Source organism: Glycine soja, chromosome 4, assembly GCF_004193775.1.
Source record: "Glycine soja cultivar W05 chromosome 4, ASM419377v2, whole genome shotgun sequence".
NCBI classification, from domain to species: Eukaryota; Viridiplantae; Streptophyta; class Magnoliopsida; order Fabales; family Fabaceae; genus Glycine; species Glycine soja.
In genome coordinates this window covers 2,798,409-2,823,518 of record NC_041005.1, presented here as the reverse complement: position 1 = coordinate 2,823,518, position 25,110 = coordinate 2,798,409, and the positions used below count along the sequence as shown (strand labels likewise).

Below are 25,110 nucleotides of genomic sequence, written 5' to 3'. Positions count from 1 at the left end.
GATTTTCAACAAACCTGTTTTAACTCAAGTAGCCTTTGGTGATTTTTTTTGGAATTTTTTTAAATCAGTTTTTTACAAAAAAATTTATCATCGGAAAGATGGAAATCCTAATTTCCTAATAATTTTTCTTTTATTATCTTCTTATTCATTATTAAATCATTTAATATGGTAAAAATATTATGTAAAATTTATCTTAAGATTTTAATGACTAATCAGTTTTTTTTATTCATTTTCAAAAAATATAATTTCAGACATGATTTTTTCTCTTATGAAACACACCCTTAATCAAAAGCTAGGATTTCAGTTTACCCACTTAAATTATATTTTTAATTAATAATAAATAATTTAAATTGTGCATATAAATAATTATTTATCCCTACACAAATATTTATAGCTTAATATATAATAAATAATAATGTTTAAAAATATTTTAAATCAATTAGTTATTTAAAAATTTTCATATTATTCTTGGATTTATTCACAATATTGACTTTAATTACTTTTAATTTTCATATTAATTATTTCATCTTTAATTTTATATTCTTAAATTATTTTGTATTAATTTTCAAAAAGGATGTTCTCTCCTAAAGCTTTGGGGAAATGCTCAGTCTAAGAACATCTTTTTGGACGAAATACAAATGTTTTACATATAGGATCGATAATCGAACTGGTGAAAGAATTTGTTTATGATTTATTAGTTCAATAGTAGTTAAACTTATATTTAATACTGTGTAATATTTTAATTAATAAACTAATAGAAAATTATGAGAATTAGGATATGAAAATATATTAGTATAAATAATTAAATTATGTTTTGTAAGATAAAAATGAAAATAATAATAAACAAAGTAATTCATGTGTGTGTAATCCTTACATATGTATTTTTTTATTTAAAAATATTTCAAATCAAATTAAAAATAAAATACCCTTCTGCATTGTCATGCTTACAATTAAAAATTTCTACAGGAGGAAATTTAGCTTGTAGCATTTTTTTTTCATATGCTACTTCTTGAAATAACATTTGATTTTAAAACTTATTTTTTATTTTTATCCCTTATATTTTAATAATTTTTAACCTCCTCTTTAAATAGTACACTATTTTTTAAAGAAATTTATCCTTTTATAATTAAAATATCTATCTGAATTATTATGCTATTTTTATTTTAAATAATATTTAATACTTTAACAGAAAAGGAAAAAAATTCAAAATTAACTAAAAAAAGTTAAACTATAATTATATACAAAATAAAATTTTTATATAAAAAAACCATATAGTCATATATTTTTGTATTATTAATTTTTTGACCAATTAGTTCAACAAATAATTTAATTAGTTAGCTTAAAAATTTTAAAGTAAAAAATATTTTAGTTTTCAATTATTTTTCAAATATTTATGCCAAATATAGCCTAATATTAGTAAAAATAAAAAAAGAGTGTTTAACTAGTTATTTTAGGTAAATCATAATTTATCAGACCAGCTTATAATTTTGTTTGATCAAGATAGAGGTAATTAATATAAGTGAACTTATTTCATGATCTTATAGCATTTTTTCAAACATCACTTAAACTAGCATTTAAGCATATCACTTATTATTTTTTTACCCTCAATATTATTTCATTTTCCCATTTCTAGATGCACACATTTCTTTCTATTTTCAATTTTAAATATTAAACTATTTATATTATTTATTTTATTTTATTTTTAATGAAATATTTCGTATTTAAATAAAAATAATAAAAATTTAAAACTAATTACTCTCAATATTTTTTTTGACGTAAAAATATGCATTTTTTTCTATAAAATACAATAAAGTTTATATGAAAATTTAGATTCTTTTATATATAATAATTTCTTTTGTTGAATATTTTTAATTTGTTAAACTTAATTACCAAAGATACTAAAATGCCATAAATGAAACAGCAAACTTACACGCTTCCAACAAATTATTTCATGTTACAATAAGTTCATATTAAATATCTATCATTTTCTTTGAGTGAATTCACGATATTTTAAACTGAAAATTAAGGAGTAATATTTTAAAATATTAAAATTTGTTTAAATAACTCACTTCACTCAACAAATATTTTTCATATATAAAAATAATATTTAATTTATTACCATGGCTGGTAAAAAAAATTATTATAAGAAATCCATCAATTGGTTAAACAACGGGTGAGTTGTTTTTTTACATAAAAAATACTGGTATTATTCATCCAATGAATCAAATGCATCTCAACAAATATTTTTCATACATACAAATATACTGGTAAAAGATAAAGAAGCCATCTTATGTGCAGCCTTGTTTCCTTCTCAATGTGTGAAAGTTAAACCAAAGGAACCTTCCTACTAAGAAATTTGTAATCTTCGACAATACCAGCAAAGTTGCTTCTATTTGAGGTTACATTGGAAAACCAGAAATCAAATAAGCACTTTCAGTAAGTTTAAAAAAATGCTCCAAATAAGCACATATATCTGCTGCCACTTGCATTGCCCGCCGAAATCCATGAGCTTCGGCTACTTCAGGTTCAAAAACAGAATTTGACATCCTCTTGGCTCCCGCTAGCTAGTACTTCACCAACATCAATTTTAATGCATCAATTGTTCAAGGTGTAAGATCCAGTTGGAGTAAACTACTTGGTATCTGAGTTTGAGATCTATTCTTAATTTTCTATAGGTAAAATAAAAAATCAATCTATTTAGTTGTTTAACAGAGAGAAATTATTTGTCACACCTCACCAGTGACCACAAATTGTAAATATGTGTCCTTTTCTATCCTTCTTTCCGTTTCTGACAAACACATAATTCCTGCATAAATGGTAGAAAAGCCTGTCGTCTCCTACTGAATTTATCTTGATCAATAATCAGATAAGGTACATCTAAATCATCTTAAATATCTGTCCTTTTCTATTCTTCTCTCCGTTTCTCACAAACTCGAAATTACCCTTTCGGTATAAAAAAAAAAAAGGAAATTACCCTTTCATACTAGGATGTGGAATATTCAACAGGCAAATTAATTACACCCATTCCGGTTGCCAGTCCTAGCTAACAACCCACATATTTTTGTTGGCCAAATATGGTATATATATTGATATGAAATTGTCTCCCTCAAAAGAAAGAAGTGATTACTCTCTCAACATAATTTATTTGAAGACTCAAAATTAATCAATGTGGGAATCTTAAATCATTTGGTTGATGGATATAAGCAGCTGTTGGTAGCTAACAACACATATGATATGACCATTCTTGGTCTTCCCCTTACACTTTGCTTCTGACCATTGTTAGCTGATCTTCAAGATTAGCCTACCTGTATGGATTTATGACAATTTGATTTCAAAATTCTGGTTTTTCACATAGATTATGCACGTTTTCGTTATTTAGACACTGAACCAATTAAACGCGCATTATTAAGATTTTTACTATTAAATCAGAACATAAAATCATGTAGAGATCCTTTCCACTTTTCACGGTAAATTGCCATCTCCATTTCTGTAGTTTTGCGTACGTCATTTGGGGGGGGGGAGGAGTTGGTTTTTATTCGGTGAAAGGGACTTTACGATTTTATTTTGTTCCGAGTTTGATTACTTGTTAAGAAGGAATGTTGGAGAATATGACAATTGACAATACAATAAGAAAGGGAGGGAGAGATGTTAGAAACGTTCAAACCATAAGACTACAATACGAGTATGATAATCCCATTGATTAAAATCAATATAAGAACTTTGGTTTCTTCACTTTGTTTTCTTAAAACCAACAAATATACTATCGTGTATATATGAATTATGGTCAATGAGTTGTTCGATTGATGTCCTTCGTTCTCTCACAGGTAAACTGATTGTGATAATTAATTGTCAATGTAATTGGGATTATTTGTCTCCCTTTTGTTTCATTAGGAGTAGCGTCCTGAGTGATTGAGGAGGAGATTAAGAACCATATTTTTGGTACCCTAGCAGCTGTAGCCTGTAACTCAAACCAATTTTCAGTGGCCGCTGTCATATGCCCAACAAAACTGATTACAGGCACATGACTTTCTGCACGAGAGTGGACCCGTGACACAAGTAGCTAGATGCAGTGTTCCTGCAGCCACTACATATTTGGTTATTTGCAGCTTGTTGAACCAAATTATCTCTCTGCATATACCCACCACACACAAATTAAACCTCTTCCATTTCCTTTTTCTTATTTATTTAGTGCACGTTGATTTCAGTTTTCTTAAGAAAGTTGTCCTTTTTTACTTAGAAAATTAATCAAACACACAAAGGATAATTCTATTCCCACGCATAAAAACAGTTGTAGTCCATAATCAGTTGTCGGTACCAGTAGACTAGGAGTACGTAGTACGTACTAGCATTTACTATCATAGTTTCAAAATCTACGGTCCTTGTTGGACCATGAATAGGTTCTGTAACATGAACTAATCAATCCGAAATCATTAATTATAGTGACAAAAAATTACGATCAATTTCATCCATAAATAGGATACTGATTCACACCGATCGATGCCAGCAGCCGTTATAGCAAGGATGATCGATATAGTCCTGTTGAATTTCTATGGAGTTAAATAATACATTTAAGTAATTAATTAAAAAAGCTTAACTTTTCGAATATCAAAGTTGTTGATATCAGATATCATTGTCATGTATAACAAGAATAATAAATTGACGTGTAAATTTAGGTTTACGTATGCTCTGATTTCATTCTCCCTGCTCTGCGACCATCGTCTATCCATGTTGCTTTTTGGGTTAGAATATCGCTGTTAACCTGTTAGGTTTGACTGATATGTGAATGAGAAAGAAAAATAAGCTATATATAATTGATGAGTTAGCTTAGCTAGGTTCAGTGATTCTTTTGAAAATGAAGGGAGCTTTTGACCTTCGTGTTCACTCCTCAGCACATTATTATCGTATGACTACTTTTGAATGACAAATGCCATTTGCGTAACAGTTTTGCTTGCCTAAAAGCTGCCATGCTTGACAAAAAGCTATTGAAGCTTGTGGTTGAGCCAGCAAAACAAGTCATGGTACCAACTACCTGGACGCAATATAAAAAGTTGATTTACTTCCATCATATCGTTATGATTAATGAAGTATACAATAATTTATATCACAATTAGTAATATCGTGGAGCGCATAAGCCTAAACGGCGTTGATTTCGGTGATTCCATCCTCTCTCTCTCGCTCTCTTTTTATTTCAAATTTCTGGGAGAAAAAGCTAGCTGGAACTCAAACTTTGAAGCTACACATGGTTGTACATAAAATTATTTTAATAAGTTATCCTTATTTCCTCAATAGTGACCTCAATCTTGCATAACTAGATTTATGCCGCTATCCTACTTGGTCCTTGACTAACTCAATTATAGCTAGGTACAACGATAAATGCATGTACATCTTTTGTATGCAAAATAATTAAGCTTCTTAATTACACAATATTATAATTATATACATAATTATACAATCCAAACATTAATGATATGTTGGAGATTTCATGACACATTTATTAATGATATGATAAAATTAAAATATATAAGTGAAACACCTTTTACAAATCGATTTTATAAGATTGAATTAAGATCAAACTTAACTTAAATTTTAATATTGTGAAATTTTATTTTAATGATTTGTTGTTGAGTTTATCAGGTCACTCGTTATCAAGTTGTTATTAGATCACCTACAAATGCCTAATTTTTTATAAACTTTATGCTTGAGATTTTTAGGTCTAAGTGTAAGAGGTGTGGCAAAAATTTCATGTCAACTAGTAATATGATCAATTTAAAATGTATAAGTAAGATAATTCTTACCTTACAAATTAATTTTAAAGAGTTAAATTAGGTTCAACCCAAAATTCTAACAGGAAAAATCTAGGATCTTGTTTATCATATATAACTTGAGGTCTTAAGTTCATATCATAACTTAGAGGTTTTAGGTTTTTATTTGTTTATTTGAAGTAAGGTAATATAAGTTCTTTTATAAATATTGTTTGAATTTGGAAGTTCTTTCCCCTTGAATTAAAGCACCATGTTACTCCCTAAATTTTGATGTCAAGAAAAAAATTGGCCAAATTAAACCTTGAGCATGCTGAAATATAAACTTGATTTGGGGTTTTATCAAAAAGTTCAAGTTTTAAAAGACATGTTAAGATAAGATTCTAAAAGAATGTTCTATAGAGAGATCTATTGTAGAAGATAATCCTAAAGTAACTTATAAAATATTTTAGAATGAGTAAGTTTGTATTTATAAGGAAAATTTTAAAGAATTATTTGTAGCCATTGGATTAAGTGATTGTTGGCAAAATTCTAACCATTTGTTTAGGAAAAATTATTACTATAAATAAGGATGATATATTAGAATTTATATAAAGTCAAAATCAAGCCAAAAATCAAAAAGTGATCATTTGTAAAGTAATCTCTTTCTTCAAAACTTTCTAATCTCTTTCATTCCAAGTTAACGATATTTTGGACTGCCAATCAGTCCTATGATGAAATGAGAATATTCCAATTAAAGAAAATAGTATTAAAAAAAGATAAATTAAACCTTCATATTGAAGCAGAAAGAGCCGGGAATTTTAAAAGGTCGTCGCGATCCATCAACATTACAGGGAGACTCCAATTCCCATTCCAATATCTTCCCTTGAATAGTACTCATTTTGTTCTTCTCCAATTCCAATCATTCCAGACAAAACCTCCATTATATCGCCCCAACCTCATTACGTAAAAAGAGAAGAAAAAAACATTTTACCTGCATTGCACGTACCTGCTTCCCTCTTTCTCGATCTCTACACATAGTCCTCTGACTAGTCCATTAAAGATAAAAACTGGTCTCTGCAACATTAATATACTTTCGTGACCGCTTTAATTAAAGATAAATATTAACCAATATGTTTAGGATATTGGTTAAAAAATTTAAAATAAAAATATTTTTATTAGAGATTAAAAATTGCGTTGCAAATAATCATTTTTATGTTTTTATATAATTTATACAATAAATATTCATTTTAATTTTTTAACTAATACCTAAGGTACTTTTTAGTGATATCCTTAATTAAAACTTTAAGTGTCTTCCTTCATCGTTAGATAGTGGGATGCTACTTAAATTAAAGGCTATATAACCTCCTCACCAAATCATAAGCCAGTCATGACAAAAACACATCCATATATATATAAGATAAAACACTAGCTTTTTATTTAAGGACTACTAGTATCCTCTACAAAAACATAATTCAATTCGAACTAGATAGAATCCCTATATCTAATACAGTTGCATCTCGAAACCACTAACCCTGCGAAAGTGAGTGTTTCTCTAGCTTTCTTTTTAATCAGCTCTTTCAATCATTCATTTCATTTTCTTTTTCATAAATCGCTCAGCTCCACCTACTTTCCATGTCTTACTATATTTGCTTGACTATGTCATATCCACACCCTTGATTAAACTCTCATTCTTTTCCTCTCTTATGTATATTGTACCACCGAATGCACTGGTCACTTCTGTAACTGATCCAGATCTCTAGCTACAATCCCCATGTACACTACTTCGCATACAGAAATGCCAACCTTTGCACCCTTGCCAGAGCCAGATCTCTCCTTAAACATAAGCCCACCCTTCACTTCAGATTCTGACGCCAAAAAAGTGGAAATAAGCTGCAACGGATTATTAACATTAACTACAAAAACGCTTTACAACGATATGTGCTCAACCTCGGATTCTGGTAGCAGTGGAAGCGATTTAAGCCACGAAAATGGTTTTTTCGGCCACACGGACACTGCCTACAACCTTGGCCATCATGAACCGACATTGAGCTTAGGCATCGAAACGACAAATTCGAATCCTTATCCTGTCCAACAAGGAGCACTCTCGAGAAACAACTTCAGTCACTTCCACAACTACCAACCTCACAGCAATACTCTGGATTTCAAGCGAAATGCTAGAGTCATTCATGGCGTGAAAAGAAACGCCAGAGCTCCTAGAATGCGATGGACTACGACCCTCCATGCTCATTTTGTTCATGCGGTTCAGCTTCTTGGTGGTCATGAAAGTAAATCAATTCAAGATTCTAAACGTACTTGCATGCTATGATTAACGAGGTTTTAAATTGTGGTCGCAGTCGTACTTTCTTCCTGAACCTTTACATATTATAGAAAATTGTAGACAAGTGTGACCGGTGCAGTCTCAGTTGTGGTGGCTATAGGGTTGTGGAGATTTCAAAAACCATGGTGTCCTGGTGGAAATTGCTGTTGCGGACCAGTTTTTAAAACCTTGATGATGATTCGTTTGATCATTAGTTTCTCCATTGTTTCATTACGAAAGTTTGATATCGTTAATTAGTTTTGGATGTTTACCTAATTTTGAGTTGTTTTGTCGGTCGCAGGGGCAACTCCGAAGTCAGTGTTAGAGTTGATGAATGTTAAAGATCTAACTCTATCTCACGTGAAGAGTCACTTGCAGGTGGGGTTACTGTTTGTATCTCTCTGCATTCTCCCTAGACTTTCTTTCGAGTTAATTAATGATTTTCCTTTCTTATTTTCTGAGTTGAGAAAATAAACAATAAAGTTCCTTAGTTAGTGCCTCCATTAGTGGGGGAAGATAGAACAAAGACTAAGGACAAAGGGGTATCTAGATGGTAATCTTAGCGTTGTGGACTTTTCTTCTCATTTTATTTCATGGGGTGTTCATGCAGATGTATAGAACAGTGAAGAGCTCTGACAAAGGCAGCGCAGGTAGTTGGATGTTCCCTCTCAAGGACCCCATTATCGTTTCTTCTATTATTGTTATTCTCTTTGTTTGAAATCCTTGGTGATTCGAGTGTGGCAGAAGTTCTATGATTTGCTCTAGTACCGTTTTGCATTAAATATAAAAGAAATTATATTCTTATAATTTTTTTTTTCCAACCATTTTTGTTTTATAAAAGAGTTGCTACGATACCCTTAAAAGTCTAAGGGTTTTGGAACTGAACCAATAAATAAATAAGTTCGAACACACACTAGAAGAAAGAAATTAAAGAAGAGTTTTTTTAATAATTGTACTACAATTTCTCTTTTTTGTAATTAAGAGAAATTGGAGAAAATGAAATTATATGAGATATATAATTAAAAGGAAAGGAAAAAAAATGTAAAAAAGTGCGTGTCCTGTAAGAATAGAATATGTAAAAAATTGGTTGGGTAAGACTAACTTTTAAATCTACAAGTGAATTATTAAGCTGGTGTCTTAAATCAAAAGCAATATGATTCTATCGGTGGTGAAATTGCAGGATATGGGCAGACAGGTATAGGGTTGAGCCAAAAGCCAGGAATTGTCGATCTGTATGGAGTCTTAGCTTGTGAGAGAGCCAATTTGCCACAGCCGCTGCTAAAATCCCAAAGGTATTGATTTCATTCCTTACCTCTTATCTCCTAGAATTTAAGTTTCTTTCTGTGTAGATATTCTTTGCTCTTAATTTTCTCGGCTAAATTTAAGCGAACATAATTTCTTTTTTGCTGAGAATGTAAACACAAACAATATTAGGATATTGTAGTGACTTTCACCTAATCGTTATATTAATTAATTGGCTCTTTAGCTCTGATCTTAAGTTGCCACCACAATGATTACGTTCAATTTTAGCTTAATTAGTAAAACTGAGATTACCAGCATCACGAGCTTAGCTTCTCTCATAAGTAACGCTGATTAGATATATGTGCTTACACTTGCCTTTTTCCTTTCCCGTTCTTGATACATACTACTTTAATTTTCACATCTCCAAGTTCTTTGGTAAATTGAAACATTTGGATGTCGACAGTTAATTACCATCGAAAGCCAATATTCACATACAGATAAAAAATGCTATAATGATTCGTATTTATTTCGAACTTTGGACTCTCAGTATTTTGCTTTGCCTCTATATAGTTTGCTAAAATAAGCTTAACTATTTCGTTCGTTGCTTTATAACAAATTTACGTACCTTCTTTAGTTCTTTACGTTCTAATTTCTTCACTTAATTTTTACACTCAGGGCGTCATGGCAATCATCAATAGAGACAAATTCAATAAATTATACACAGAACCCCATAATCAATTCGATGTATTCTCATCTCAAAGGAAACCAAACCATGGTAAGTTGGAACCCATATATAGACTCAAACACGGCTTACAATTACATTGGTCTCGGTGCAGTTTGCATGTACTATATATATCTTTGAAATAGTTACCATAATTATATTGGTGTAATAATAATATTTAAACAGGTGGGTGGACAGCATTATGAATGTCTGTCAAATTGCATGAAGGAGAAATTGGATTCTTGCTCTTTGTCACGTTCCGATATGACGCTTGACCTAGAATTTACCCTTGGAAGGTCCACTAGTTGCAAACAGACCACGCTGAATCAAGAGAATTAACTCTTCTCAACATATTGTAACCCTTTTTCTTTGTCACTTAAGCACTCCTCCTACATTATATGGAGGAAGAGAGCAACTATATATTCGTATGAATGATTTTTTATCCATGATATATATATATATATTTATATATTTATTAGTTTTGTCTAACTATAAAAAGAGATGTGAGAAGAGGATAAATCTTTGCTAGGAAACATTGGCTTCTGTCCAAAGAATTCAGAATATGTCTTTGAAGTCATTTTCAGTGCAAAGAATAGAAGAAATTAAATATAATTGCTCTTTCAGATAATGGACCATATGTTGTAATTGTTCAGAAGAGGACCCATGTTGAACAGGCCAGGTGGGTCAAGATTTATGCGAGACTATCATGACATCATTCATTCTCAGATCATATTTCATATTTGTATCCAAGAGATTTGTGATTTTTTAAAAGCCATAAAATTGTTTTTTTTTTTATCACAATGTTCAGCATTTTGATTTCCGATTTTCGTCGGAATTTATTTGGTTTGAAATAACATACTTGTTAAAAATTAACGTATAAATCAAATAAAAAAATTCTCAACGAATTTTTTTTTTGAATAATACATATATCTTATTATTTAAAACATTTCGTGAACATATCTTATTTCTTTTTATCAAATCACAAATCCTATCAAACATATATATTTCTCTCTTGGTGTTCAAATGGATGTTAGGAGTCTTTATGTAATATTTTTCTTGTTTTTTTAATGCCTCAAAAAATTGGTTAAATAGAATACATCAAAGTTTTGCTTTTTTAAGTTAAACTTGTCAATTGAGACGCTGAAGAAAAAAAATCTTTAAGATAAACTTGTGGATTGAGACGGAGATGTACAATTTAATTACCACTATCTTTTATACAATTTAATTAAGTACGCTTTTTAAGATGTAATTATATGAGTTGAAAATACCCTATATAAATATTAAGGCTACATTTAGATAAAAGTTGAGAACGTATTTTTAAGGAATTTAATGTACATTTCTGAATTTCATACACAAAGAAAAAATTCTTAAAAAAAGTACTTTAATCTCATAAAAAATATCCAAACATTGACTAACTGAATTGCCGTGATTCATTCTCTAGGAGTGACATGGATACTGAATCAATTCTTAATCCAAACACACATTTTTTATGTTAGACTAAATGGTTGACTAATCGATGATTTTGTATATTATCTGACCTCGTTGTGGTCATGACATCATCTTATTGTTTACTCCGTATCTATTTCTAGCGTTGAATTTTTGGAGCTCTGCAATATTTGCCAATATTATGATTTGTGATGATATTATAATAACATGAGCGAGTCAGCAATTAAGCATGAAGCAGCCGTGCTTTATGATCGTCAAACTCGATGATGATATTGGGAGGGTAAATAAATTAGACTACTTGTACCAATGATTTTCATGCGGAAATGGTATTTTTCATCCCTGTTCAACATTAATTATATTTTGTTTGGTATGCCATTTTAAGATGGAATGGAGAGATTAGATGGATAAAATCTATTTCTTGTTTTGTTTTGGGTGACATATAATTTTAGTGATACCAAACAAAACCAAAAAGTTGAGAAACAGATGCCAAGTCAAGTTGCCTCAATATCATGTTAATTTTGCTTATAAGCATGCATATTTGTTTTCTCTGCCATACACTATCATTGATTCCCCTGTATACAACACCATTAAACCTCTGCCATCACTTGAACCATCAATAAATGTAAGGGGAAGAAATAAAATAATTACATATGAGGTAGTGGCAGATGTTAGCGTAAAAAGTATATAAAAAATAATTAGATATGAGGAAGTGGCATGAATAATGTTGTTTGCAACTTTAGTAGTTTGAACTTTGAAATACTAAGATATCAGGGACAAAAAATTTGGAGCGAGTGTAAGGTGAAGGCTGACCTGAAACCATTGTTAAAGACACGGCATGCTTCATGCTAGTAAATTCAGTACGATTTTTGTATTATAAATTGATCGAGCGCCATCTCCGTTCTGTGCAATCTGCTCTGAACCATGGATTCCTCTTTGCAATTAACTATCATAGCCATATTGGTGTCCTTGTTAGTGTTTCTCTGGCACACTAAGAGAAATAGAGGAGGTAGCAAGAACAAGAGTAAAGAGGCTCCTATCCCAGCTGGTGCATGGCCACTAATTGGTCACCTCCACCTTCTGGGTGGCGATGATCAACTTCTCTACCGAACACTTGGAACAATGGCTGACCAATATGGACCAGCATTCAACATCTGGCTCGGCACTCGCCGCGCATTTGTGGTGAGTAGCTGGGAAGTGGCAAAAGAATGTTTCACATCCAATGACAAGGCACTTGCCTCACGCCCCACTACGGTTGCCGCAAAGCACATGGGCTACAACTACGCTGTGTTTGGTTTTGCTCCTTATAGTCCCTTCTGGCGCGAGATGAGAAAGATTGCAACTCTTGAACTTCTCTCCAACCGCAGGCTCGAAATGCTCAAACATGTGATGGTGTCCGAACTCAACATGGTGATGAGGGATTTGTACAACTCTTGGGTCCAAAATAGGTCTCGGCCTGTGCTGGTTGAACTGAACCGCTGGTTGGAGGATTTGACTCTGAACATGGTGGTTAGAATGGTGGCGGGGAAACGCTACTTTGGTGCCTCGGCTAGCTGTGATAATGATGATGAAGCGAGGAGGTGCCAGAAGGCTATTAATCAGTTTTTTCATCTGATTGGGATTTTTGTGGTTTCGGACGCTCTTCCGTTTTTGCGTTGGTTCGATGTGCAGGGGCATGAGAGGGCAATGAAGAAGACTGCCAAGGAGTTGGATGCCATACTTGAAGGGTGGCTAAAGGAGCACCGTGAGCAAAGAGTTGATGGTGAAATTAAGGCAGAGGGTGAACAGGATTTCATTGATATCATGCTGTCGCTTCAGAAGGGTGGTCACCTATCAAATTTCCAATATGATTCGGATACCAGCATCAAATCCACATGCCTGGTATGTCCTAATTTATTAGCTTTATGTTGCCTTATTTTACTTGAGCCATGTCTATCAGATTTATAAAGCTTAACTTTTTGTGAAAATCACCAAAAAATTGTCAAGTTATTCTGCCACCTAGCTCAACTCTTGGTAAATACCTATAAATTCATAAAGTTCTAACAAAAGGGGTTTTACAATAGAAAAGCTTTGTAAGCTAGAAACTAAACCAAAATGGGACTAACTCATTGTAACAGTACTTTTCCACTGTATTTTGATTATTATACTATTCATGTTTTTTGTTGAACTTGGGCAGGCTCTTATACTTGGTGGAAGTGATACCACAGCTGGCACGGTTACTTGGGCCATCTCATTACTGCTCAACAATCGCCAAGCATTAAAAAAGGCGCAAGAAGAATTGGACCTGAATGTTGGCATGGAACGGCAAGTTGAGGAGTCAGATATTAGAAACCTTGCATATGTTCAAGCAATTATCAAGGAAACCTTGCGGCTATACCCAGCTGGTCCCCTCCTAGGACCAAGAGAGGCCCAAGAAGATTGCAATGTTGCTGGCTACCATGTCCCTGCTGGGACCCGCTTGGTGGTTAACCTGTGGAAGATTCATAGGGATCCAAGGGTGTGGCAGGAGCCTTCTGCTTTTAGACCCGAGAGATTTCTCACAAGTGATGCTGTTGATGTGAGAGGCCAAAACTTTGAACTCATTCCCTTTGGCTCTGGTAGAAGGTCATGCCCTGGCATGTCCTTTGCACTCCAAGTTCTTCACTTGACACTGGCTCGTCTGCTTCATGCATTTGAATTCGCTACCCCATCAGATCAACCAGTTGACATGACTGAGAGCCCTGGTTTGACAATTCCTAAGGCAACTCCTTTGGAGGTTCTTCTTACTCCACGCCTTCCAGCCAAATTATATGCCTGCTAAAACATATAGTATGTAGCTGCATCTTCTATTGAGAGTGGAATTGATAAATTCCAGTTGTTTGATGTAAGGCCACGATGCCGTTAATTACAATGAAAAGACAGTGTTATATGACATGGTTATATCTGGAAAAGAAAATGTCTTTAATTTTAATTTCAACGTACATGAAAATTATAATTGTATGTTAAGATATGGACCATAACATATGATTTAATGGACAAAATTTTCTTTAAAAAATATAATTACTCAATGGTAACAATAATCATATAGTAACAAGTGACGAGTCACCTGTAAAAGTTTCTTTTAACTTCATGACTCTAATTTATAATTGTTAACTAGCCACTATATGATTACTCAACATTTTCTCGTTCTCTGTTACTCCTCGAATCCCATAAGAAAATATCCGAGAATGAGAGAGATTAAAAAAATTTGGAGTAAGAAGTTTCTTATACAAATAATTATTTCTTGAATTTTGGCTTGATTTGATTCGATATAAATTCTAATACATTACTTTTATTTATAGCAGTGACGTCTCCTAAAACAATGGTTAAGAGTTTGTCAATATACTTAATTTAATGGTTACAAATTTTTCTTTACTAGAGTGAAAGATCAAAATAATTAGATATAAATATAACTTTATATATGTTGTATAAGACATAAATGATAAAAATTATATTTTCTTACTTTTACTTAATAATATTAATAAAGTGAAATTACTTTTAACTTCTGACGTTTTAAATTTTATTTAATTTAAAAAACTATGATGATTTTCTGATAACATGACATGCATGTTAACCTATTATATCATCAAATAATATGAAATTATTTCAACTTATAATAAGTGATAAATTGAGTGTAAATTTAAAATATACAGTGATGTTAAATAAGATTATCTCTCGGAGAATATACTTATGCCGCTACCAAAAATAGAATGTTAACATATAATAATGCATTTTAACTTATAAATAAGTTATCATAAATATTATAATCATACAATAAAATTTAACTTTTTAATAACATTTTTTTTTCTTTCTTTCTCTCCTTATCACATTTTTTTTCTTTCTTTCTCTCCTTATCACATTTTTTTTTTCTCTCAATTCTCTCTTTTATGATATTAATTTTCTTTATTTGTGAAAAGTTACGCATCTCAATATATAAGTATCTAGCCACCAGTACAACACTTTGATTTCACTATTTTTTCAGACTTTTCTTACACACATGTTTGACTCTTATTTTATTTTTTTTTCCATTCTATGTACCTGCAAGTCAATACCGGGCTGCATATCTACCATTTTTTCTAAATAGAATTTCTCAAACTGTCATGGGTCTCACGATTCAGTACCTGGAGGCATCAGTTGCCGCAATTATTGGCATAATCTTAGTTTCTTACTTCATCAAAAGGGCTACAGCAGGTTCTGCCCGCAAGCCACCGGCAGCAGGCGGTGGCTGGCCTTTGATCGGTCATCTTCACCTCTTAGGTGGTTCCACTCAGCCACCTTACATAACCTTAGGATCCTTGGCAGACAAGTATGGCCCAATATTCAGCATGAGAATTGGTGTGCATCATGCTGTTGTGGTGAGCTCTTGGGAGTTAGCAAAAGAGTGTTTCACCACTCTTGACGTCGTTATCTCTTCTCGTCCAAAATTCACCGCTGCAAAAATCTTGGGATACAACTATGCTAATTTTGGGTTCACCCCTTACGGAGACTTCTGGCGTGAGATGCGCAAGATAGCTGCTTCAGAGTTGCTTTCCACTGCCCGCTTTGAACTTCTTCAACGTATCAGAGACTCCGAGATGCAGATCTCGTTGAAAGAATTATACAGAACATGGGTGGACAAAAGAGGCGTGTCAGATGATTTGTTGGTGGAGATGAAGCAGTGGTTTGGAGACGTGAATCTGAACGTCATTCTCAGGATGATTTCGGGGAAGCGATACTCCGCTAAAAGTGAAGATGATCTGCAACAAGTAAGGAGAATTCGGAGGGTTTTCAGAGAGTTCTTTCGGTTGACAGGGTTGTTTGTGGTTGGGGACGCAATTCCCTTTCTTGGGTGGCTTGATTTGGGAGGGGAAGTGAAGGAGATGAAAAAGACGGCTATAGAAATGGATAACATCGTTTCTGAATGGCTAGAAGAACATAAGCAGCAGATAACAGATTCAGGTGACACCAAAACAGAACAAGACTTCATTGATGTCTTGCTCTTCGTCCTTAAAGGCGTCGACCTTGCCGGTTATGATTTTGACACTGTCATTAAAGCCACATGCACGGTACGCAGCACTATATATTTAACTCTCATTTCAATTCTCCTCTTTAGCTTTATTATATATTTTCAGTATAAGCTTAGGCATCTAAATATTGTTAAGATAGAGAACACAGTCCTTAACAGAAATGTATACTACTAAAAAATTGAAACTGTTGATAGCATAGTTGCTTGTTGCTTATTGCAGATGCTGATTGCCGGAGCAACTGATACTACTGCAGTTACCATGACATGGGCACTGTCATTGTTGCTGAATAATCACCATGCTTTGAAGAAAGTAAAAGATGAATTGGATGAGCACGTGGGCAAAGAAAGATTAGTGAATGAATCTGACATTAACAAATTAGTTTACCTTCAAGCTGTGGTTAAAGAGACACTGCGATTGTATCCAGCTGGGCCATTCTCGGGTCCGCGTGAATTTACAGAAAACTGTACTTTAGGTGGTTACAAAATAGAAGCAGGTACTCGATTTATGTTGAATATTTGGAAATTGCATAGAGATCCTCGTGTATGGTCAAATCCATTAGAGTTTCAGCCAGAAAGGTTCTTGAACACCCATAAGAATGTTGATGTGAAGGGTCAGCATTTTGAGCTCCTTCCCTTTGGTGGTGGAAGAAGATCGTGCCCTGGCATATCATTTGGCCTTCAAATGTCACACTTGGCATTAGCTTCTTTTTTGCAGGCATTTGAAATCACAACTCCATCCAATGCTCAAGTTGATATGAGCGCCACATTTGGACTCACAAATATGAAAACTACCCCGCTTGAGGTTTTAGTCAGACCCGTTTTATCACATCAGCTACTCTTTGTCGATGAAGCTTAGCAAAATCCATCACACTAACCAGTGTGTACCCTATTTATTATAACAAGCAAGACCTGTGTACTTTCACCTCTCCCATCAAGAATGAATTAGTGCGTGTTTTGAACTACTTATCAACCCGTGGTAGTAGCATGGATCATCATAGGATTTCGGAGTAATATTCAGTTAAGTTGTGCAAAACGTTATTGAATTTGTTGTGTTAACTCTTTTAGTTAGTTTCAAATATTAGGAATTCTATTTCCTTAAAAATTTCCTTGCTTTGTTTTTTCTAGTTTTTTCCTCTCACGCTATCCTTAAAAAAATAGAGTAAAATATGTTTTTTTATCTTATAAATATGAAAATATTTCAAATTTATTCCTATAAAATTTCTAATACATTTTTCGTTATTATAAAATTAAAATATATCATTTATTTGTTCGGAGTAAGATTCAAATATCCAAAGTTATGTGAATTATTTTTTTTACATCAATTATACGAAGAACTGATATAAAAAAGTTACATTTTACATTGATTATATAAATAAATGATATCAAAAGTCATCATTGTAGGTTTAAATTTACTTGAACCTATCACATTTTACATCTATATGCATAATTATCATAAAAAAATATTTCATTTATATTATTTATATGCATAACTAACGTAAAAAGTCATCATCATAGGTTTGAAATTACCTAAACCTAGGTCTGGGCAAAAAAATGATATATTTTCAAAATTACCTAAATTTACGTCTAGGCCAAAAAATTATACATTTTAATTTTGTGAGGACAAAAAATGTACTAAAAATTTTACGGAGATTAATTTCAAATAAATATCTATATTTATGAAGACAAAAAATATATTTTAACCAAAAATAATTATGTTCAAAATATATAGTGTAGTATGTTGTTAAATGTACCCAGTTGATGCCCTATAACAAAATATAGTATGCTACTAACCAATATTACCATTTCCATAATAGTAAATTACATTAGTGTTTAAACACACATTTCTTATCATTCTTTAAAACTTATAAAAATGTTTTTTAATGTTTAAGAAAATTACATACATTTTTTCTCAATTTTTAAAATCTACATAAATCTCTCTAAATAATGTTCAAACATTTGCCAGAAACAAATTATATGTGTTACATGTGACATTTAATGAGTCTTTTTTTTTCAAAAATGTCTTCTTCCTATTCTTCAAGTGTGATACAATTTTGATAAAAAAAAAATAGGTGACAAAAAATTCAAATTTAACTGTCATATAAACCTATAAGTCAAATGAACATCATCATGAGCAACAAAATCATTAAATCAAATCCCAATTCAACAAATTCATAAGTCAAATGAACAATTATAACTTTCAGGGCTCACTTAGCGCCCTGGAGTCGCTTAGTGGAAAGATTCCACTTAACGTGAGATGGCGTTTAAGTGAAAAACAAAAAAAAATGAGCGGTTCATATTTTTAAGAGAAGAAGACCTAGAGCTCACAAAAAGAGAGAAAAGTACCCCTTGGGAGCCATTACCTACCTCCACATCCATCTTCCTTTCCATACACTTTCATTCCTTTTTGTATAGATAAGCCTTAGAGGCTAAACCATCCCACTATTGGAAGTTTTTCACCAAACTTCCTTGATGTAATGACTTTTAACATCTATGTAATGTTATTTCCAGTTTGATTGTATCTTTTTGTGCTTAATTTCATGTATTTGGTTTGATCACCCACATATATGTTATGTATAGGGTTTAGGCATTGGTTCAGAGACGTGAACGTGAACGTCATTCTGAGGATGATTGCTGGGAAGCGATACTCCACCGGAAGTGACGATGATCTGCAACAAGTAAGGAGAATTCGTAGGGTTCTTCCGTTTCATGGGGTTGTTTGTGGTTGGGGACGCGATTTCTGCTCTTGGATGGCTTGATTTGGGAGGTGAAGTGAAGGAAATGAAAAAAACTGCTATAGAAATGGATAGCATTGTTTCTGAATGGTTAGAACAACATCGCCACAAACGAGATTCAGGGGACACTGAAACAGAGCAAGACTTCATTGATGTCTTGTTGTCTGTCCTCAATGGCGTCGAACTTGCCGGTTATGATGTTGACACTGTCATAAAAGGAACCTGCACGGTACGCAGCACAATACATTCATTCCCATCTCCATTCCCTCTTTGATTTATTATTGAAATTAATATATATGTTATACTTATACCCTCCCCTGACCGTTAGCTTTATTATATATTTTTGGGATAAGCTTAGCTAGTTTTATTCACCTTCTATTTACCTATTGATATGATAGAGGACAATTCTTACTTTCCAAGAAGGGGCTACTCAAAAATTGAAACTGTTAATAATATTGTTGCATTTTGCAGACACTAATTGCTGGAGCAATTGATACTACTACAGTTACCATGACATGGGCACTCTCTTTATTGCTAAATAATGGTGATGCTTTGAAGAAAGTACAAGATGAACTTGATGAGCACGTGGGCAGGGAAAGATTAGTGAATGAATTAGACATTAATAAATTAGTTTACCTTCAAGCAGTGGTTAAAGAGACGTTGCGATTGTATCCAACTAGGCCAGTCTCAGGTCCGCGTGAATTCACAAAAGAATTGTACATTAGGTGGCTACAATATCCAAGCAGGTACACGATTTATTTTGAACATTTGTGAACTGCACAGGGATCCTCGTATATGGTCAAATCCTTTAGAATTTCAGCCAGAGAGGTTCTTGAGCACCCACAAGGATATGGATGTGAAGGGTCAAGATTTTGAGCTCCTTTCCTTTGGTGGTGGAAGAAGGTCATGCCCTGGCATATCCTTTGGCCTTCAAATGACACACTTGGCTTTAATCAAACATGAAAACTACTTCTCTTGAAGTTTTAATCAAACCCACTTTATCACATCAGCTACTCTTTGTGGATGAAGTTTAGAAAAATCCACTGCATTAACCAATGTCTACCCTACTTAAGTAACGAGCAAGGCTTATGTGCTTTTACCTTCCCAGCATGAACGAATTAGTGCGTGTTTTGAACTAGTTATGAACCCATGGATAGCACGGGATTGTTAGCATTGAGAGTAATATTGAGCTTCAGTCAAGTTGCTACGTCGTTAATGAATCTGTTGTGAAAACTGTTTTAATTGATTGTAAAGATCAAGTTGTGTGACAAAACATAGTTGAATCTCATTCCTCAAACAACAATTTACTTTCTTTGTTTTTCAATTAGTGTACTTGTCGATGGCCTATATAACCAACATTGACATTATGCATATATACATTTTGCTTTCTAGTAACATTTCTTTTAAAACTCAGAAATATATCACATATAAAAGCCAATTAAATTAATTACATACATTACGGATCGGAGTATATAATAATGAGGCTAACGAATATAATTCATTTGAAGATTGGTAAGAAAATCTTGTTACCAATTCTATAAATCAATGATAATATATGATTTAATATTCTCTTTTTAAACACTTCGTTAACACTCATAATAATTTCATTTATATTTTTTTTTCTATCTTATCATATTATTTATAATACCTACATTTATAGGCTCTCTTTATCTCTCTAGGTGGGAAAGAGATTCTCTCAAGTAAGAAAAAATTGTGTGGTATACTAAATGGATGGATAGTAACAATATATACTTATATAATATACTTCTATGAAGGGGTATACTTGATAGGTAAATCTAATTACATTTATCTTGCGTTTGGATTAGAAATTTTTAAATTTTAGGAATTTTGAAATATTTAAAATTTGAATTGTTTTGATTTTATGTTTTTCATTTTTCAAATGTTTTGTTTGGATAAATTAATTCAAATTTTTTTAATTTTAAATTATTTGTTTGGATAGAACCATTCAATTTTCTCCATATATAAAATTTCAATTTTATATTTTAAATAAATAAAATTTTAATATTAAACTTTATGAAAAACGAACACAATCTGTCATCAACAATCGTGGAATCTTAGATAAGACTGTCTGTGAATTAGACACACATATTGGAACTGAAAAGATGGTAGAGGTATCAGATTTGAAGAAGCTAGAGTATCTCCAATCTGTCATCAAGCAAACATTGCGCTTGTACCAAGTTGGGCCACTTAGTATGCCACACGAGTCCATGCAAGACTGCACTTTGGGTGGATATCATGTGCCAAGTGGCACTCGTCTCTTGACTAACATTTTTCAAAACTCCAACGAGATCCATTATTATATTCCAATCCTTTAGAGTTTTGTCCGGAGAGATTCCTGACAACCCACAAGGACATAGACATTAAAGGTCAACATTTTGAGTTGATTCAATTTGGTGCAGGTAGAAGAATGTGTCCAGGACTCTCATTCGGTCTTCAAATTATGCAACTAACACCAGCTACTCTATTGCATGGGTTTGATATTGTAAGCCATGATGGAAAACCCACCGATATGCTTGAACAAATTGGGCTAACCAACATCAAAGCCTCTCCACTCCAAGTCATTCTTACACCACGTCTCTCTACTTATATTTATGATGATGAAATTGAAATGATTTAAGATAAGGCAGAGTATTAGGGTGACCTATCATGTATGGACAATAAACATTAAACTTACTCCACTCAAAGGTGTCACAAAATCACTTTTGTGAATGTGTATATTTTGAAGCTTGGGAGTTTTTAATTGCTAAATTAATGAATAAAACCTTTGACATTAAAGGTAGGTTTGGTTTAAGGGAATGAATTTTAAATGTAATTGAATTGAAGTGTTTTAAGAGTGAAAGTTGTAAGATGATTGTTTCTTTGGGATGAATATGTGATGTAATTTTTTTAAAAATTATGGGTCCCATGGTGTGAAAGTGGGGTGCAACTTTCACACCCAAAATGAGATGAAAGAGAGTCCATTGCATTGGTCCAAAAAAAGTGACATCCTTCTATAATTGTTCGATAAACATTTTGAGCTCTATATAATTAGTTATCATATTTACATCATTGATTATGTAAGTTATTGAAACTTTTGAATTAGATAGAATTGGTCTAGAATTGTCACTGTAATTAGTTATGCTTATAGCATAGTCGATTAGGTATGGTATTGGATTGAAACATTTTATTATCAGAGTTAACTACATAATTGATTTATCTTGTTTGCATAATTAGTTGTATATTCACTGAATTGTTCAAAAATTGAATAGAATTACTCTAATTCTTAGATTTACAACATAATAAGTTAGCATAATTGATTGTGTGCATAATTATAAAAAAAAAATTGTCACCTTACAAGTAAGAAACTTGTCTAATTAGTGGAGGTAAAAGGGATATTTGCTCTATCTCTATTTCTTAACCTTTTTTATATTCTTTATCTACTACTTTAATTCAAAATTTTCATTTCTTTAATCTCAATCAAATAATTTCACTTTTTACTTTTTTTTCCTTCTCTTTTCATTCATTTTTATATTTCACATTTTATTTATTTTTATTTCTCTTTACCAAATATCGCGTAAAGTACTTAGGATTGGAATTATATGCATCTCCTATGTATAATTTCAAGACTGTATTATTTATGTTTACTCAACGCACCATATATCAGAGTTCTTAAAGGTGATATCACGTATGTACTCAATGCATCATATATTTATAGAAATAGTATTACCTTATTATTACAGATATAGATTATGCATAAACAGATAAGATCAAGTTGTGTACACGTAGGTACCTAACGGGGTAATTAGATTCACAAATTTTAATAAGAAATAAGAAACTGCATGGAATCGGATTCTTATGAAAGGTAGAAGTGATGCGTGAAGGTGAAGCGTACAAACTTGGTACAGTGGAAAACAAGGTTCGAAGGCCAAGAAAGCCCAAAACCACAACCACCATAGCACCCAGGTACTGTACTGATGCCTGATTCTCCATCGTTGTCGGTGTCAACCAAGGACACCTCGAATGTCGCATCCCACCGTCCTTTTAATTTAACTATATATTTTTTTACTTAACAATAAAATAATAAATAAACAAATGGTGTCCCAAACGAGATATTCCTGTAACCACATTTGCTATTGCTACATATACAAGTACCCTCGGTTCCACCCCCAGCACAATACTCTGAATCAGTTTTTAGTATTCACACTCCTTCATCATTAAAGATGTCTTCCCATTCCAAGACGGTAAAAGCGCAAAGTCCAGTGTCAAACGGCGAACAAGTCGAAATTGGCATCTCGGAGGAAGACCAATTAGAAGAGTTGGAGAAGAAAGATTCATTGTCTGTGACTAGCCAATTGTGCATAAAACCAATTCGGAACTCAGAGAAACTGGATAAGGAAATGGTTCTGCGGCGAATTCGTCATCGGAAGCGGATGAATAAGGTGCGATCTGCAGTGGGAGCCTTCCTATTCTCCACCAGCACAGCCGATGCATCTGCTCAGGGAAAGAAGTGGGTCGATGATGCATTTGCTGCCTTGTAAATTACTATTATAATCTTTCCTTTCTAAACTAAATGTAACAATATTTCTTAGTTCTTCGCTTCGCTTTTGGCCTTAATTAGTGTTATCTATGTATTATTGGGAAATTGTAATAACCTTATGCTACCCTCTTAGTTTCTGGCTTTCTGCTAGTTCACTCCTAATATTGGATGTTGTACTAAGAAAGCTTCTTTATGTTAATTTTCATTTTCATTCAATATAAACTTTATTTTTTGTTTTAGCCCAAAAAATAAAAAATAAAATTATATTATTCTTATAATATTTTTTTCAATATTATTTTTTATTATGTCTACCGTGTTAACCTTTTCATTTTGCACAATTTTTCTTTATATGCACGTTTTTTCTACTAAATTTATGAATAAATGCAATTTCTCTTTAACAAATTGTTACAACAGTCACACGACATGCAGGAATCGATACCTTGGGCCTGCATATTTTTCCTTTTTAAACCAAAACCCATTTTGCGTATGAGATCCAAATCTTATGATTCTACACAACTTAATTGGGCATTGATATCTTATGGGCCTTTTCTTCTTGTAATAACGACTAGGAAAGTAAGAATAGAATAAAAGGAGTTCTTATTGATCCCAACATCATCGTTATTTCCATAGAATTATATTTCCTTTGTGGTGTACGGGTGCAAACAAAATCTGAAAAATAGAACCATGATTCCGTTTCAAATTTTATAAGCTATAACATGTTTCCCTCTTATATTTTGTTTGTATCCTTGCACTATAATGGAAACATGATTTGGCGTGTAAAATTATGATTCCCTTTTAGATTTTGCATACAATATCATATTTTCATTATATATTTTTTTGGTTTAGAAAAACAAGACAAAAGCATGATTCAACATGTAAAGTACAAAACAATTCCATTTAATATTTTGTATTCAGAATCATGTTTTCAATGTGTATTTGTTGAGGTGTGGGGAAGGTGAAGGGGAGGAAGGAGCGTGTGGTGAGCTTGAACTAGGAGATAAAATGATCTTTTTCATGAGTTTAAAAAGTTGATAATGGTCAATAGCAATTCTTATTGAAGCTAATAACAACTCCTTAGAGCAAAACATAAGTAGTGAAGAAAACTCGCCATTGTACTTACCTGGGTGGACCAAAGAAAACCAAGTAAAATTAGACTAGGCTTGTTTGATATGGTGTCTAGCATAAGAAAGGAAAACTCATTTCGTACTGTGTGAAAGTTACACAGATCGGTTGGATATATTAATTTTAAATTAGATGGATGAAATTGTTTTTTTTTTGCTTTCTTCATTCATCTTTATTAATTTACCCTCACCTTTCATCTCTTTTTTCTTATCTCCTTCTTTATCACTGTTGT

At 32.5% G+C, this 25,110-nt stretch overlaps 3 protein-coding genes and 2 pseudogenes across 3 annotated transcripts; all 5 read left to right on the top strand.

Moving 5' to 3' along the window:
* The first annotated feature begins 7,097 nt into the window (after positions 1–7,097).
* On the top strand, positions 7,098–10,687 carry LOC114408674 (probable transcription factor KAN4). Its single transcript, XM_028371803.1, has 6 exons — positions 7,098–8,026; positions 8,360–8,436; positions 8,669–8,708; positions 9,239–9,350; positions 9,976–10,075; positions 10,208–10,687. The coding sequence occupies exons 1-6, from the start codon at positions 7,513–7,515 to the stop codon at positions 10,358–10,360; spliced, it is 996 nt and encodes a 331-aa protein (XP_028227604.1). The 5' UTR covers positions 7,098–7,512; the 3' UTR covers positions 10,361–10,687.
* A 1,661-nt stretch (positions 10,688–12,348) lies between these two features.
* Positions 12,349–14,414, top strand: LOC114408673 (xanthotoxin 5-hydroxylase CYP82C4-like). Its single transcript, XM_028371802.1, has 2 exons — positions 12,349–13,345; positions 13,641–14,414. The coding sequence occupies exons 1-2, from the start codon at positions 12,389–12,391 to the stop codon at positions 14,262–14,264; spliced, it is 1,581 nt and encodes a 526-aa protein (XP_028227603.1). The 5' UTR covers positions 12,349–12,388; the 3' UTR covers positions 14,265–14,414.
* Positions 14,415–15,469: 1,055 nt separating this feature from the next.
* On the top strand, positions 15,470–17,589 carry LOC114408672 (cytochrome P450 CYP82D47-like). Its single transcript, XM_028371801.1, has 2 exons — positions 15,470–16,527; positions 16,708–17,589. The coding sequence occupies exons 1-2, from the start codon at positions 15,583–15,585 to the stop codon at positions 17,341–17,343; spliced, it is 1,581 nt and encodes a 526-aa protein (XP_028227602.1). The 5' UTR covers positions 15,470–15,582; the 3' UTR covers positions 17,344–17,589.
* Positions 17,590–18,712: 1,123 nt separating this feature from the next.
* On the top strand, positions 18,713–20,543 carry LOC114408671 (annotated as a pseudogene).
* Positions 20,544–21,342: 799 nt separating this feature from the next.
* LOC114408303 lies at positions 21,343–21,857 on the top strand (annotated as a pseudogene).
* The last annotated feature ends 3,253 nt before the right edge of the window (positions 21,858–25,110 follow it).

Coding starts and splice junctions, on each gene's coding strand:
- LOC114408673 (XM_028371802.1), top strand. CDS start 12,389: ATGGATTCCTCTTTGCAATTAACTATCATAGCCATATTGGTGTCCTTG. Junction 13,346..13,640: donor GCATCAAATCCACATGCCTG/GTATGTCCTAAT, acceptor GAACTTGGGCAG/GCTCTTATACTTGGTGGAAG.
- LOC114408672 (XM_028371801.1), top strand. CDS start 15,583: ATGGGTCTCACGATTCAGTACCTGGAGGCATCAGTTGCCGCAATTATT. Junction 16,528..16,707: donor TCATTAAAGCCACATGCACG/GTACGCAGCACT, acceptor TGCTTATTGCAG/ATGCTGATTGCCGGAGCAAC.
- LOC114408674 (XM_028371803.1), top strand. CDS start 7,513: ATGTACACTACTTCGCATACAGAAATGCCAACCTTTGCACCCTTGCCA. Junction 8,437..8,668: donor ACGTGAAGAGTCACTTGCAG/GTGGGGTTACTG, acceptor GTGTTCATGCAG/ATGTATAGAACAGTGAAGAG. Junction 9,351..9,975: donor CCGCTGCTAAAATCCCAAAG/GTATTGATTTCA, acceptor TTTTACACTCAG/GGCGTCATGGCAATCATCAA.